The sequence below is a fragment of the Pseudonaja textilis genome, chromosome 5 (genome assembly GCF_049901715.1).
Source record: "Pseudonaja textilis isolate UNSWEBS1 chromosome 5, rPseTex1.2, whole genome shotgun sequence".
Classification (NCBI taxonomy): domain Eukaryota; kingdom Metazoa; phylum Chordata; class Lepidosauria; order Squamata; family Elapidae; genus Pseudonaja; species Pseudonaja textilis.
The window spans coordinates 35271396-35288737 of NC_141994.1; the positions used below are offsets into that span (position 1 = coordinate 35271396).

General features: G+C 34.8%; 1 protein-coding gene across 7 annotated transcripts in view; it reads left to right on the forward strand.

Moving 5' to 3' along the window:
• NAV3 (neuron navigator 3) overlaps positions 1-17342 on the forward strand; it is a 464771-nt gene that overhangs the window by 317837 nt on the left and 129592 nt on the right. For all 7 annotated transcript variants that reach the window (XM_087934496.1, XM_087934492.1, XM_087934487.1 and 4 more), the window contains 2 exons: positions 12527-12599; positions 15126-15309. In XM_087934496.1, the coding sequence (XP_087790622.1) occupies positions 12527-12599; positions 15126-15309 (257 nt within the window). The remainder of the gene's footprint in view (positions 1-12526; positions 12600-15125; positions 15310-17342) is intronic.

Consider the following 17342-nt stretch of genomic DNA (forward strand, 5'->3'; position numbering starts at 1 on the left):
GACAGGAAGGAGCAGGTGAAGCTAGGCGGAATCACATCCTATACCTGTACAATCAGCACAGGGCCCCCCCAAGGCTGTGTGCTATCTCCACTTCTATTCTCCCTATATACCAATGACTGCATCTCAAATGATCCATCTGTTAAAATACTGAAGTTTGCTAATGACACAACAGTGATTGGTCTCATTCAAGACAACGATGAATCTGCATACAGGCAGGAGGCTATAGAACTTGCCCCGTGGTATAACCGGAACAATCTGGAACTGAACATACTCAAAACCATAGAAATGGTGGTAGACTTTAGAAGAAACCCTCCCATACTACCACTTCTTACAATACTAGACAACACAGTATCAACAGTAGAGACCTTCAAATTTCTAGGTTCTACTATATCACATGACCTAAAATGGACACCTAACATCAAAAACATCATCAAAAAAGCACAACAAAGAATGTTCTTTCTGCACCAACTCAGAAAGCTCAAACTGCCCAAGGAGCTGCTGATACAGTTCTACAGATGAATTATTGAGTCTATCATCTGCACCTCTGTAACTGTCTGGTTTGGTTCTGCAACCCAACAGGACAGACACAGACTTCAGAGGATAATTAGGACTACAGAAAAAACAATTACTACCCACCTGCCTTCAATCGAGGACAGAGCACTGCACACCAGAACAACTAGACATAAGAACAGTTTTTCCCCGAAAGCCATCACTCTGCTAAACAAATAATTCCCTCAACACTGTTCAACTATTTACAAAGTGTACACTACTATTACTGTTAATCTTCTCATCACTCCTTATCACCCATCCCCTCCCACTTGTGAATGTAGGACTGTAACTTTGTTGCTTGTATCCTTACAATTTATATTGACTGTTTCCTAGTATGATTTGATTGTTGATTGTACCCTATGACTGTCATTAAGTGTTGTACGTTATGATTCTTGATTCTTAATGAATGTACCTTTTCTTTATGTATACTGAGAGTATTTACACCAAGACAAATTCCTTGTGTGTCCAATCACACTTGGCCAATAAAGTATTCTATTCTATATTTTTATTCTGCTTATTCCAATTCCTAATATGAAAGGTAATATTACCAAGCAACATTGTAATTAATCAAACTTTAGCCCATAATATATTAGCCTCATAATTTGTTAGATTGCTATTATTGATTTCAGAGAGCTGTTCCAATTTTGATTGAAACAGTATTGAGACTAGAAAACTGGCTAAAATATAACGGAACTTATGCATGCAACCAGAAATTTTAACTCATTTTCATTGGTTTTAAAGTTTGAATAAAAAGTGTTTGGCATTATAGAGATTTGAATTCAAAGAATAATTGTGAGTTGCCAAAGGAAAAAGAAAGTAATTAAAGCAAATTAAAAATTGTTTAAAATTGTAAATAATACATTAAGAGTTTTTTTAAAGTTGAATAGGGATGAAAGTTTTAAAATAAGACAAATAGAATGTATTGAGCAATGATTTATTAAATCTTCTAATGAAATTCCCACTTGATGTGTCCAGACAATTCATCTGATGTACATTATTTCAGTGATGTTTCTTAAATGAAGCTGATGAAATACAATGCTATTGGAAATGAAGGTGGAAACTAAGCAACAATAATTTGCTTTAGATCAAAGATTAAGTTCATGTTTAAATTAAGAACTTGTAAGCCAGTACTTGTATTATTATGTGCTTCTCACAATAATTCTAAATGCAGTTTATTAGCAGAGAAGTCAAAGTTATGAATGCCTTTGACTTGGTATGGTTCTAATATCTATTACTCCCCATCTTCAACAAGATAATGGAAGAAAGGAGTCCTCTAGAGAAAGATGAAGGTTGCTAAAGTGTCAATTCTATTCATCTCAAAAAGAAGACAGCACAAATTGAAACTGAAGCTCAGGTTAAAAAAAATATGACTGAAGGCTTGCATTTCTTGGACTCTTTTGTCAGCTGCCTGAACTGAGTGATTATTTTCCGAGCCCAATTTCCACATACTAGTTTCAAAAGATTTATTGAGATGAAAAGAATAGATATAAAAGAATTTAAGCAAATCCACTATTTTCAGATGAGAACCAGTTTATCACATTTGTGTACATTAAGGTTAAGTCATTAGACCAGAAACAGAAATAGAAGATTGAGTTCTAGTCCTTTCTTAGGTATGAAGCCAGCTTGGGATCTTCAGTCCCAGGAAGAACAGAATGGCAAACTACTTCCAAAAAACCTTGCCAAGGTAACTGAGGGTAGACAAGTCTCAGGAGTCAGAAAATGACTTGAAGACACAATAAAATACATTAAGGTGCAATTCTTTTTTCATAGTCTATCTTTGGTGAATGACAGCTGTATGTCAACAGAGAGGTGTTTAAAAGCCACCATTTACAAATCATTCTCTTAACTTCTATAATATTTTAGTATGCACTCCAGTTTGAATACTCTACTAATATCTTGGAGAAAATTTCTTTTGATATTTAACTAAGGTGTCAAAGAAATATCCAGTTTAGAACAAGTTGTTGCATCATGCCTTTAACCACATTGAGAGTTTTTAAAAACATTTCTTCAGGGAAATAAAAGTATACTTTTCACATTCATGGCATTGCAGGTTTTAACCTACTCTAAAATACTAGGTTTGTTCTTAATTATTTCAAGTAAATACCATTTAACATTAAAATGACATCCTTTGATCTTTCAGTCAGTAGGACTATTTTGAATTCAGTTTTTGTAGCTCAGGAAAACTAGTCTAATTTTTAAAAAATAAAAGCAACTTTAAAATATAGACCAATGTGTTTATTTTAAAATGTTAGCTATCATATTATTTACGTTTTGTAGGTCTTAAAAAAATAAACTGTGGAGAGGTGTTTTTCCCCCCCATCTGATAGATGATAGTAGTCCTTTAGACACTGTGTTGATACTATATGAAGAACTACTTTGATAAATGTTTGTTTTTTACTGCATTAACTGAGTGTGTTTCTTTTCTGCATAAATATAGCTGTCTAGACTCTTGGCACATTCCCTTAACTCTTAAGAAAGAGCCCATGTATTAAAACCAGATTTGATGAAGGTTTGGAAATGTTTTCTTTTATGTGCTGTATTGGAGAAAATATTTCTAAGTTTTCATTTCACAAAGTTAATTTTCAGAAGCATCATATAGGAATTCTCCAGTATCTTTCCCTTCTTGGATTTCAATTTCTATATTCAATTTTTCTAGAAAATCCAGTTATGGAGTCATGTATAAATGCAGTTGTACTTTCAGTTCATTTTTATTGTTTTAATTTCCAATAAATATTAATACTTATTTTCAATAAAATTTAAGGTATACCAAATAATAAACAGCAAGTAATAGGAAATATGAAATAAATCAGTTTATCTCTCCAAACTTCTAATATCTTCATAAAACAAAGATTCAGCTGCCAATTAAATTATATGTATAAGACAAAGGCAGACTTGATGGCACACTGGGTCTTTTGATATCATCAGTTTTCTATATTTGTATAGGCATGGGGTGGGAATAAAGTGGAGAAAGGAACGAATTAAGTAGAAATTAATTGCTGGAAAATTCTGCTTGCTGTAATTGAAAATTTGTTTGCAGTGAATATATAAACTTTTAGGAGGCCCAAAGATGGTGTCATAAATTTTCAAATCATCCAGAAAAATGTAATAAAACAATTATTAGACTATTCTGCAAGCCTTTATAGAAAATACAGTGGTAAAATGTTAGGCAATGATTCAATTATTTCATTACCACAAAGTACAATATTTTGCCAAAGGGAATCTTAAATCTGCCCTCAATCAGGATAAAATATTAAAGAATTGTGATATTTAGGTAAGGCAATTTCATTAAAAAAATCATATTCCATTTATGGGTTTTACCAATGCATTGGCCTCAAAAATGCAGAAATTAAATAGTGTTAGGAAAAAAATGCAATGTTTGCATTTTTGATTGTTGCTTCCAAGAAATGCCCTGCAATGTTCCATTTACTCCCAAACTAGTATGAATTTATGAATTATGAATTTAAGCTGACCATTTGAGACAATTTATACCAAAGGTTCTCCTGAAAGAGACTTGTCTGAAATCACAAATATTGTGGCAGGGCTGATGGATATTTTTGGATATAGTTGTCTCCTAAATTGCTTAATAACAAACTTTGATTTTATGTGGAACATTCAACTTTTAAAACGAGCTCAACAGAAAATTGAATGAGTTCAGTTTTTCAAGTAGGGAGAAATTATTTTGCACAATCACCTTATGCAGAAAATTCTGGTTTTTGCATCTAAATTGACCAAATTCAAGTCTTCAGAAATGGGTCCTTGAAATTGGTTTCAGACTCATGATCATAGACCACCTCTAGGTGGTCACTATTTTGGCATATCTCAGTTGTGAGATTCACAAATTAGTTTAACAAACCAACATATATTTTATATGTATCAGGTAATAAATACAGGAATATAGTATCATATGCCCTTTCCAAAGGCAAAATTACAGATGTGTCCATTGGCATATTCCGAGACAGATTATCTTCTATTTTAATATAATAAGATTCTTCTTGTTCATGTAAATAAACTTAAAAACTTCTATTGGGAGTAAACATAATTTGATATCTTGGGCGCTAGCTCTGAAGGCCTATGGATGATGAAAGCGTAGCAGATTAAGAAGAATGTGTTCAAATTGTCCAGCAAGATTACACAGACCTATAACCCAACTATAGAAACTATAACCCAATTTACCAAAAACCTAACCATAAAAGACAAATTAAAATAAGCAAGAAAATGATTGGAGAACAGCTATCTGATCTTGATGAATATAAATCACAAGACTTGATGGATTACACCTGAGAGTTCTGAAGGAGCTGACAGATGTTATCTCAGAATCATTGTATCATATCTTTCAAAAATCCTGCAACACTGGGGAATTACCTGAGGATTGGAAAAGAGCTGATGCGGTTCCTATCTTCCAGACTCTGGAAATTATAGACCAGTGGTGGCTAACCTTTTTGGGTTCCCGTGCTGAAAAGTGCATGTGGACTCACTCACACTTGTGTGCCAGCACCCAGAAGGCAATCTGCGTGGGGCCCTCCATGCCCCCTGCACATGTGTGCAAGTCCCCCTGTGCATGCTATGCACCTCTGCACATGCACATGTGATCCTCACATGCCATGCATCTCTGCACATACACATGCATTTCCCCATGCACATTGCATGTCTCTGTGCATGCACATGAGACCCCTGTGTGCCCTGCGCATCTCTGCACATGTGCTCACAACTCCCACGCATCCCTGCCCACTGCACATGCATGCCAGATCACTGATAACCAGCTGGCAGGCGGGCAGCAGGCGCACATGCGCAGTGGGGCTCTTCCGGGTGACCTCTCGCATGTACAGCACATATGCCATAGGTTCACCATCATGGCTATAGACCAATCAGTGTAACATCAATACCTGAGAAGATACAGGAAAAGATAATCAAAAGCAGATCTGTGAACATCTAGAAGCAAATAAAGTTATAACTAAAAGCCAGCATAGATTTGTTAAAAACAAGTCATGCCAGCCAATCTTATTTCATTCTTTGACAAAGTGACTAAATTAGTAGACCAGTGAAATTCTGGGAACCTAGTATACTTATTTAGCAAGGCATTTGACAAAGTAGATCACAATCTATGCCTCATAGCTCAGTAAGCTAGCTCAGTAAGCTAGAAAAATGTAAAATAGACCGCATCACCACCAGATAGATTTGTAACTGGCTGATAAAACTGTAGTCAACAAGTAATCCTTAAGGTACTACATCTACATGGAGGGAAGTAAGCAGTGGGATACCACAAGATTCCATCTTAGGCCCAGCATTCTTCATAAATGACTTAGGTGAGGGAATAGAAGGGGAACTCATCAAATTTGCAGACAACATTTATCTGGCAGGAATAGTCCATACTCCAGAAGACAAACTCAGAACCAGGGGTGGTTCTACCGGTTCTGTCTGGTTCTATAGAACCCCTTGTTAACTTTCTAAGCAGTTTGGAGAACCAGTAGTTAGAAGCAATCTCCTTTTGTTTTTTTTCACCCTTATTACATTCTTGCCAGTACGTCTAGACTTCCTGTCTCCAAAACTTCTGAGGCTTCACTTTCTTAAAGGGGAAGGGTTGTTTTAAGATTTTTACACTGCTGTTGGGAGGAAATACTTCCCTGGACAATCAGCACTTTGAAGAAATAATTGAATAATGAAGCAACGCTTTTAGTGACAGGAAACCAAGATGAGTGACATTTAGCAAGGCTTCTTGGCTAGCTAGAAAGATTGACATTCAAACGTCAGTTTACATACCTTTTCTGAGTTTTGGTCCAAAACTGGTTTTTGGTGAAGGTTAATTCTTTGCTTGGTGATGTTTAAGCCTGTATTTATTGATGGGATAATATTCCCTATTCAGCTTCAACAAGCAACAGCTACTTTTGTAATTTAATTATTTGTATTGTGTTTGAATTTTTTCCTGCCTCATGGTTTCTTTTTCTATCTGGGGAGGAGGTCTTCCTCATTCCTTTAGTACTATCTGGCACTGTCTTTTTGGGGTATACTTCCAAGAGGCAGGATGCAAGCGTGGCACTGATTTTTTTTACTGCCTTTCTGGGCGGCATGTGACCTTTCCTTAAATATGGATGATTTCCTTAGGATATCTTTTGAGGTGAGTGAGACCAGCTGGTATCTTTAAGTGGTGCAAATAGATCTAACGATTGCTTGTCCTGGGTGTGTTTTCCCTGGAGAGCTTAAATGAACTCTCTGCTAAAGGGTTTCACTTTATGAGCAAAGGATGGCTGCTTGGTAGTTATCACTGCCTTTTAACTATTTTCATTCCTCAAGATGCTCTGGCACCCTGCCTGATTTGTAACTCTGGCTTGCAGGTATTTTTAATCTAATGATTGGTATTTAGGTTAGCTTTTTGCAAGCAAAGAAGCTTTTTGTATTTTTGTACAGGTAACTTACAACAGTTCATTCAAAGTTACAATGGCATTGAAAAAAGTGACTTATGACCATTTTTCACACTTTTTACCATTGCAGCATTCCCACTGTCATGAGAGGCCAGGCAAGGAAAAGTGCCCCTTGACACGAGTGATTTTGAGTTGGCCATGCCCAGTCAGTCACATGACCACCAACTAAGCATGCCCACAGATCCAGTTGTTAAAAAAACTGAATCCCACCCCTGCTCAGAATCCCAAAAGCTCTTGACAGACTTGAATAATGGCCCCTATCCAACAACATGAAATTTAATATGGATAAAAGCATTATATTATATTTAGGCAGGAAAAACCAAAGATACACGTACAGATTATGTGAAACCTGGATCAGAAACAGTAACTAGGAGAGGGATCCTAGAGTCTTAGTGGATGATCACTTAAATATAAGCCAGCGGTATGGAACAGCAGCCAAAAAAACTAATACAATCCTTGGTTGTATAAACAGAGACATAGAATCAAAACCATGTGAAGTATTAGTACTGCTTTATAAATTCTTAGTAAGGCCACACCTGGAATACTGCATCTAGTTTTGGTCAAAGTCTCAAAAAGATGTTGAGTCTTTGAAAGAAGTGCAAAGAAGAGTAACTAAGATAATTAGACCTGGAGACTAAAACATATGAAGAACAGTTACAGGATTTGGGTTTGGCTAGCCTAGAGAAAAGAAGGATTAGGGATGACATGATAGCAGTATTCCAATATTTGAGAGGTTGCCACAAAGAGGAGGGGGGCAATTTATTTTCCAAGGCACAGAGGGCAGGATAAGAAACAATGGATAGAAACTAGTCAAGAAGAGAAGCAATCTGGAATTAAAGGGAAAATTCCCAACAGTGAGAACAATTAAGGAGTGGAACTCAGAAGTTGTGGGTTCTTCATCACTGAAGGTTTATAAGAGGAGACTTCACTTGTCTGAAATGATATAGGATATCTTACTTGAGCAGGGAGTTGAACAACAAGACCTCCAAGGTCCTTTCCAGCTCTATTCCGATTGATTGATCAAGCTTTCTTCAATACCTTTAAAAGAACACTTTGCAGAAACAGTTCTTACTTTCCACTTGCTTTTCCTAGATGTCAGACAATAATGAATGGTCACCAATTCACTCTTATGGGAAATATTATAGTCAAGGCATGTGTAGTGGAGGACCAGGAGGTCTGGTATAGGTAGGTGACTTGCAATTTTGACCTTCTTGGAACCCCACAATAATCACTTTGTAGATGTGCAAGTTTAGGCACAGCACATTCTCAAAGCTTATCCTCTTCTGGGCTGGACTCAGAAGAATGACACTGATTTGCTCTTAAGTTGGGGTTTAATTTTTCAGCTTTTATTTTCTTTTGTTTCTTTTGATGGCTAAAGCCTATAATAAAATAACATAGAACTGAATTAAATTATATTACTGCCTCTGATCATTATGTGAAACCTGGCAAGTTGATCCACTTGGTCTCTCTTAGAAATAATTATTTAAATAGTAGTAGAACTAAGATGTGTCAGGTTTGTTGTCTGCTAGTAAAACATTTTTGGTTAAATTGAAGCAAAAGAAGACCATGAAATACAATGTCAAAGAGAGGGATTGCCACACTTTATTGCTAAACATAGAGTTATGTGATAACTTGGCATATATCATTATTGGAAGACTTAAATGAACTTTTGATCCAAGATGTCTATGGAGAATCTCAGTCATCCAGGTCATGGTTTTCCCAAAGGTGCTTTTTCAAGAGGCAACTGGACTTTCTGGTTTTTCTTTGAAGACATTTCACTTCTCATCCAAGAAGATTTATAGTCCTTGCAAACAGCTGGTCATTTGCAGTACTTTTGATGACTTGCTTTTCCTTTTGAGAATTCAAATGACCGATTGTTTGCAAGGAGTATAAATCTTTCCATTCCCCACCATCCATCCAGAGCTGAAGAAGCTTCTTCGATGAGAAGCAAAATGTCTTCAAAGAAAAACCAGAAAGTCTAGTTGCCTTTTAAAAAACACCTTTGAATGTTGATCCACAAATGTATAGGGAACTAACCCTTAAGTCTGTATTTAGAGACTGACTTCTGAACTGAATCCCCTGTTGTCCTTCCATCAGTACAAGAAAAAATAGAAATATTCTAATACAATAAGAATTTGAGAATGGATAAACTAAATGAAGTGCAAGCAAAGTTAGTCCAGTCACTCAAAATATCTCTAATAAGGTACAGTAGTTAATTAGGCATTAATAGCTACTAATGACTAGCTATTCAATATCCTTAGCATTCTCCATATGTGTGAAGTTGCAACTTTAAGTATTCTCAGTAGTACCAGAAGGGCCATCAAATCTTCAAAACATTTGAAACATTATTAAGTACTTTAATCTTTAATCTGATAAGTTCTAACACTTGTCCAATTTAATATTGTATTTAAGAATGAACTGAGCTTCAAAGCAGTTTAGACTGTTGACTTAAAATATATTTATTTTATGTTTTTAGAACTTTGAGACAGAGGAAAATTAAAATTTCTCCAAATTATCCAGCTAATAAATCAACAAATCAATAATCAATTGTAGCAGGTCATAAATCTAAAATAGCTATTCTGCATTCAGGGAAGGAGACAATTTGATTGACTGAGCATTTAGTTTTATACTTCAGCAGTTTTCCCATATGTCTCACCCCTTTGGTTCTATTTCATATTATCTGTCACTCTTCTTTTAGAAACATATCTTTCTAGATATATAGAACATTTCCTCTGTAGTGATTGACAGTGTTTTTTAACATTACTCAGCTATCCCTGTTCTGAGACAACAGTAACGAGGAGAGATTTTTATATCAGTGCACCAATGTTTAAGTAACATTAGAAAATACTCCAAATCACTACAGTTGTGGAGAAATGGCTCTAGTTTCTTTCATGAGTATTACTGGTTCTTAAATAGTGGAAGGCCACTAGATTTTTAATAATTGTATTTTTTACAAAATGAATAATGATATCCACAGAATGGATATATTTGAATATATTTTAAAATCATTATCAAGTAGGGTACTAAGTATAAGATAAACAGGCTTTGGGTTTCAGGTCAAGAAGCTAGAAGACACAACTGGTACAAGACACACTTTTCCTAAAAGTATTCAACTTCCTGTCTTTTATCATCTCTCTGCCCAGCACTACCAAGATGCCACTGCCTACCCTATACCCCGTGAACTTAAGTCCATATTATTAACTCTTATACCCAATTGAAATAAACAAAGAATAATCAACTTCTTTGTGGTCCTGATGATTCCATATGAGGAAGACAAGATGGCTCCTATCCTAAGTATAGACTTTGCAGAAGATGCTTGGGGATGTTCCTAAGGATTTGATTGAACTTTAAGCATTAGTTGTCTCTTGGAATGAGAAAGTGGTTATAGGCTTAAATTGAATTATAGCACAGTGCCCTCTCTCTGCACAGAGAATCCAGAGAATCCCTTGGTTTTCAAAGAGACCAGCCATCCCGGCCTCCTTTGATCTTGGTCTTCAGTACTACCAGTCATGGTATTCTTCTGGACAGATCAGAGTGTTGGAAGTGCGAGGCATGGTGTAACAATGGTTTTCCTCCTTCTTCCAAGTCATTTCCAATTGTATTGATAAGTGAAGAAATCTAAGCTTAGGCCCTGCACTTTGGGGTATCTTGAGTCTCAGATCTCTCCCTGCCATTGTTTAAGATTTTAATGGAGCTGCTGGATGAGTTCATCTATTCTTCTGGAGCTCAATAGCAATTTTATGATGATATACAAGTTTACATCTCAGCTCTAGCAGGACTGAATAGATGTGCATTTGAAGGCCATCTGGATCCAGGGAATTTCCATATTTGGCTCACATTAGTATAGCATTACTCCATACAGTGCTCAGTTTGGAAGGTCTCTTGGATTAATGGCTCCTGCTTGAACAGCAAGTGGCAATCATCATTGACTATGCAAAGCTATCCTGTGTGCCAATTTTGTCCATTTCTGGATCAGGAAGTCTCACTTACAGTCTGCCACACATTTGTCAACTTTCATCTAGATTACTGCAATGCAATAAACATAAGAGTGTCCGGAAGACTACTTGGAAACTACAGCTGGTCCAAAATACAGCAATTCAAACAGGGGTGGGTTGCTGGGGGTTTTCAGGGGTTTGGGAGAGCCCCTAGCTAAGGTTTTGTGCAGTTTGGAGAACCCCCAAATCCCACTCCTGACTGTCCCTGCCTATCCCTCTCCATCCCTCCCAGGACTCCCCACACGGCCTGTTTTGAATGCAAATAAGCACAGGGGGCACATGGAGGCTTGGGGAGGGTGAAAAACATGCCTCCCAGAAATTCAGGAAGGTCATTTCTGGCTTCCAGAGAGCCTCTGGAGCCCGGGGAGGTCATTTTCACCCTTCCAGAGGCTTGAGGAAATCCTCCAGAGCCCGGGGAGAGCAAAAATGCACCCACTGCCATGGTGCAGGAGGCTGATTAGGCCATGCCCACCATGGCCATGCCTACCCAGCAACCAGGCAGAGAATCCATTGCTAAATTTTTTGAAGCTCATTCCTGAATTCAAATAATTCTAAGCATGCCTTAATAAGCTCATGTAATACCTTTACTACGTGAGGTATATTGGTTATCTGTAAGCTTCTGGGTCAATTCAAGATGGCCTATAAAGCCATTCTTGTCCAAGGACAGGCAATTTGACTGCCCTTCTAATAAGTTAAGACAAAGAGAGCATGGTCTAGGTTCTAACAATTAATAGATCCCAAAAGAAGCACCTTTTCTTTTGCTGCACCTACTCTATGGAACAGCATTATCTCTGAAATTTAGATGGTCTTGATCCTGCCCACCATTTGGATGACTCTAAAGATGTAAAATAATGGGTTTTGTAACAGTCTTTCCTGATGGTTGCTCCTGGATAGTTGGATGAAATTGCCTCAAAAGTAGTAAGTTTTATTATTTGTAATGGTTGTAGTTGTTTGTTATATGTCATATACTCTGATTTGCATGTAAATTGGTGGCTATGTAAATTGATCAAAATAAATAAATAACACTACAAATTTAAAACAAACCTCAAATGTTACCATAGTAGTAACTGAATTTGCTTATAGACTCTATAGAGAATTTGAAGAGTTCTCTTTCAGGAAAAGTTTAAAATTTATTTACAAAATCACATTTTATTACACACAAACACACTTATTTGCTCTGTTGATGTGTTTTCATTGAAGCAGTCAGTCTCCCACAATTTAGGGCTTATCACAGTATTCAATCTTGTAGGGAAACTTTCATTGTTGTTTATGTGAGTATTCAAAATCCAGCTTTCTGGTACGTAGGTGGCTTGGTGATTTGTCAGCATGCCATTCTGGATCAGCCCTTTATGAATTGTTTTTAAGCAACAAAATGGACAATGAAAGCTTTTATAGCAGCTGCCTAATTAGGAGTAATTATTCTTGTTAACTTTGCTAAAGAACTGGACTATGTGATGAATGTAAACTATTCATTTTGGGGGTTTTTCCCTATACCCATTTGCAGCAGGCAAGTTCATCTTGTAAAATAGCCTTTAACAGCTTTGCTATTTCATGTTCATTTTGCAGATTGAGAATGTTGATGTATGCCTTAGCTTTCTGGCAGCCAGAGGAGTAAATGTCCAAGGTCTTTCTGCTGAAGGTAAGAGAACCACATATAAACCAAGAAAGTAAAATATCTTTCTGAAAAGTTCATGAACTCTATTTTCAACTTGCCATCTTGAAAAAAAATATTTATTATGAATTACCCACTTTATTTTTTGGAATCAGTTGTTTCTATTTAAGAAAATAAATATTTCATTTGGAAGTCAAATGAAATACTCAAATTATTGATTTATTCTTGGGTATATTTTGTCCATTTAATTTCTTACCTATATTTCTAAACAGATATATGGTGTAATTTCCAAGTACATTGCTGAACATAGCATGAATATAATACAGTATTGCATTGTGTAAATCGCTGAAATTTAGCATAGTCAATTAGCCTATAAATTCACAAGACATCTCATTTTAAGTAGTACATCTAGATTTTATTGCCTTCGTTGGTTCTGTTAACAATTATGTGCATTCATGTCACACTGTGATCAAATGCTTTAAAACTTTTGTCGGTTTGTTTAAATTTTTACTCTTGCGTCACATATTATATTATCTTGGGGCAAATTAGATTTTTAAAAAAATATCCTGGTTTTTTTTAGCTTCACGATTAATATTTAGTTGAAGTAATGTCAGAAATTATTTTATTAGGATGTTCAATAACTATTTTTGAATTTTAGTTTCTGTTTTATATGAAATTAATTATGCTATTGCCAAAGATTTCAGACTCATTCAAATGTTATTGTTCATTTCTGGAGAAACTTGAAATAAATTATTTCTTGATAAAGAAAGAAGTAATATAAAATATTCTATTTTGTTTTTTAAGAATGATACAATCTCAGTTTTTATTTTATTTTAGAATATTTATTTTATTAAATTTCTACACTGCCCATCTCACCTAAGTGATTATTGATAGTACTAGATAGAACATTCATTATAGCTTTCTGTGATTGTGAAAGAGGATGTATTCTCAAAAAGAGTTCTTAAAAGAGATTCTCACATTTATTTTTTCTTGTTATCATGTATATAAGTTTCAATTACCTTAAGTCCATTGATCAGGGAACCCTGAATGGCAAAAACAGGCCAGTAAGAAATCAGATGGAATTATTTTGATATATTACTCAAATTGAAAAATGGTTGATTATGTCTGTCTTTTAGATGAACAATGTCAATTGTACATTTCTTTTAAATGTACAGCATATTGATTGATATCAATATCAATAAAGATTTCCTATTATCAAGAAAATAGCAACATAATTTTATATAATTAATGGTTTTTAATTTCAGTTAAAGATGCATAAGCTTGCATTATTTTATAACCACATCTGTCATAAGACTTTTTATCAGAGAATTAAAACAAAAATAAAAGCAAAAAAAACCCTGTCCAGATTCAGGAAATGGAAAAAATGTCCTACAGATTTTTACTGCATCTTATTTTGATCATAAAAGAGCTGTGATTAAACATAAGAAACATTTTAACTTTTTTGTGGGGGGAGAAATTAGATGAAATTTTCAAATAAATCAGCTGGTTTAATTTAAGATGAACCAACAATACTTTTTTGATGTAAAAACCAGAGCTGAATAAATAGAAGGGAAAATAATTATTATACCAATATAATAATGAATGAGAATTTAGTGAGTTTTGGTCCTATCTTTAGACACAGCGAGGCAGTTGGCTCCCATAGTTAATGCCAGAGAGCAGGGTGATATTGAGAACATACTTTATGATCTCAAAACAGTTCAGTCCTCTCAGAAGCAACTTAAATAAATATCAGCTAAAGATAAAGATTTAAGTACTTCTCTAGTCATCCTCTGTACACATAAATGTATAGGTATTAAGTATGAGATGGGATTTTTACTGGTTCTAATATGAAAACTCCTCTTGGTTGCAGAGTTAAAACTTTTTATCTTGCAATTCTTAAAGTGTGAAGAGATTAGTTCAGACAAAGGCAATCCTTAACTTGGTCTCTAGAAACTTAAAGCTTCAAAAACCACAAGCAGCACTTTGACTTGGGCTTGGAAACATATTTAACCAGTATAATCCAAGACATGAATGAACTGGATATGATTCTGAATGGTTCTGGATTGTCTACACTAACAGCCCAATATAGAAATGTATGTAATGATCCAACAGAATTTAGCATTGTATATATTGCTGAAGGAAGGCACAATACCACTTTAGTTACAGTGTTATGAAATTATTGGCCAACATCAACAAATGTTATCATCATGTTGATTATTTACAAAACTATTACCTTTTAAGTAGTGATTATCAATGTGTTTGAATATACAGTATTTATGTAGATAAATTTGGTGTTATTAGCCAAAGTAAATAGTTAAAGTTATAAAGTGAAAGTAAATACTTTATAAGAGTTCAATATATGAAATAAAATTTATGTCTAATATCCAATATGAAACATGAGATTCCATCATAAAAATCTTTAAAAATCTTGTCATATTAAATTCAGATATAAGGAAGTTTGCAGAACTGAAACAATAGCTGATGTCCATTAGGTACATCTGTGAAGGCAAAGCTAATTTCAATATTTTCATTTCCTTCTTTTTGTCTGTGCAGAAATAAGAAATGGAAATTTGAAAGCCATTTTAGGACTGTTTTTCAGTTTGTCTCGTTATAAACAGCAGCAGCACCAACAACAGCAGTACTATCAGTCCTTGGTAGAGCTACAGCAACACATCTCTCATTCTCCGAATCCTCCTGAGAGTGGCCAATCCAAAACTCAGCAAGATATGCAGTCCAGGTAGGTCAGATTATTTCTTTAATCAAATTGAACCCGAAATTGCTTTCTTTATGCAACAAATCTTTTCAAGCTTCTCAAAACAAAATTGAAACTGTGAAGTCAATGAAGTCTTATGTGGAAGGAAACCTTTTAGAAATGTTCAGAGTACTGTAATTGCTTAAAACAGTTTATAAACAATTGTTCAGATATTTTTAGGCATTTAACTTTTTTCCCCCTTGTTGGTAATGAGATGAAACTGGTTGCTGGAAACTCACTACTTACACTGAAGCCTGATGATGCTTCATCTGGGAGAAGCTCATTTTAAGGAAATTAATTTCTGATATTAGTAAAGAAGAGAAGATAATCTTGGGGTTTTTTTTCTTGAAAGAGTAAATTTTTAATTCTATCATAATTTCTGTTTGCTGAACATAACAGAAAAAAGTCTTTTGTTTCTCTATTTTTAAATTGCTTTTATTTCCAACCTAAAATAAAGTGATCATGTTTTTCTCTAGATAGTTTTTAATCAAAGGGGTTTGGGTGCTACCACTGTGGATGAATGGTATATGTTGTATGAGAGGTAGCTTACAAAGAAAAACATTTTTAAAAAAACCATGGAGCTCCCCACAGTGAATGCAAACCAGCTATTGCTTATTTAAATACAACAATCAAATGGCAGGAATAGAGCTGCTTATAAGTATCCTAGCACTTAGTGGATCAGATTTTTAGAAAGAGAAAGAAAAACTATAAAATAGAGGAAATATCATTGGTATAACAAAACAGTGTTTCCTCCATCAAAAACAAATATTTTGCTTTGTATAATTATACAATTAGAGGTTGAATAAATTGGTTAGCTAATTTCTTTTTCTATTAAGCAATAACATATGCTATAATTCTTTTTTAAAAAAATTATGATTTTTTGTGTTCTGACATTCAAAATCTTAATGTTTACTGTGAATCTTTTTCTTCACATTGAAGTCATTCAGTTAAGAGCATGGTTTGGAAATAAACACATACATAAATTTTACTTATACTTATTTATATAAAAGATTGTGATGTGATTTGAATAGTAGTGTGGCAAGCTTGTTGGACTATGGTGGGATTAAGAGTTTTAGGAACTTTAAGTTCATGGTTCAATGAAGAAAAGAGTGTTGCAAAACTTTTGCATACATCTCTTGCTGGTTTTAAATTCTTAGTGTATCAACCTTCCTTTCAAATGTGTAGACCCAAAACACTAGGTGGAGAGTGAGTGAAGAGGAGTGTGGGTCAGAAATGGTACCTGGGATGGGTTAGGTTGAGAGAGTCTGTCCCAAGGTGGCTTTCATGGCTTTCATAGCTTTCTTGGCTAGTAGTATACAGATGACCTGCTGCCCAGGGAATTCTGGAAATTGAAGTCCACACAGCTTGAACTTCTCAAGGTTGTCAAACACTGGTTTATTTGAATATTTTGCTTGTATGATCAACATTTATACTAGGGGTATCAAATTGCATTATCATGGTGTCGTCACATGACATATTGCGATTTCCTCCCCTCCCCTTTGCTTAACTGTGCATGGGCTTGGCCATGTGATACATCTGGCCTGCAGACCGCAAGTTTGTCAGCCCTAACTTATACTAATATATCTATATCTATATATACTATTGGAAATAGATTATGTTAGAATTAAGTAAAATATAACAGCCAACAATATACAGTATTTCAGTTTTTCTTTATTTATTTAATGATAAATAAAGATATTTTATGTGGCTTTAAGCATGTTTCTAAATCAGGTAATTTAATTTAATAATTACAGCTAATGAAACAAATATTGTTCATATTCATTCTGACTTATTAAAAAGTGAGGAAGAATTATTGAATAAAAATACAACTTATGCTTTTGCATGAGGAATTATAAATGCTAATTTTTAGTGATTGCTTCTAGTTGGGCCCTTGTCAGCATAGCTATGCTTATACTTTCACTATAGATGGAAATAGCCTAAGTTTTTCAAAGGACTATGTCTGTGATAATTGGAAATATCTTTCTTTGATACACTATCATCCTGGATGTTAAAAAAAG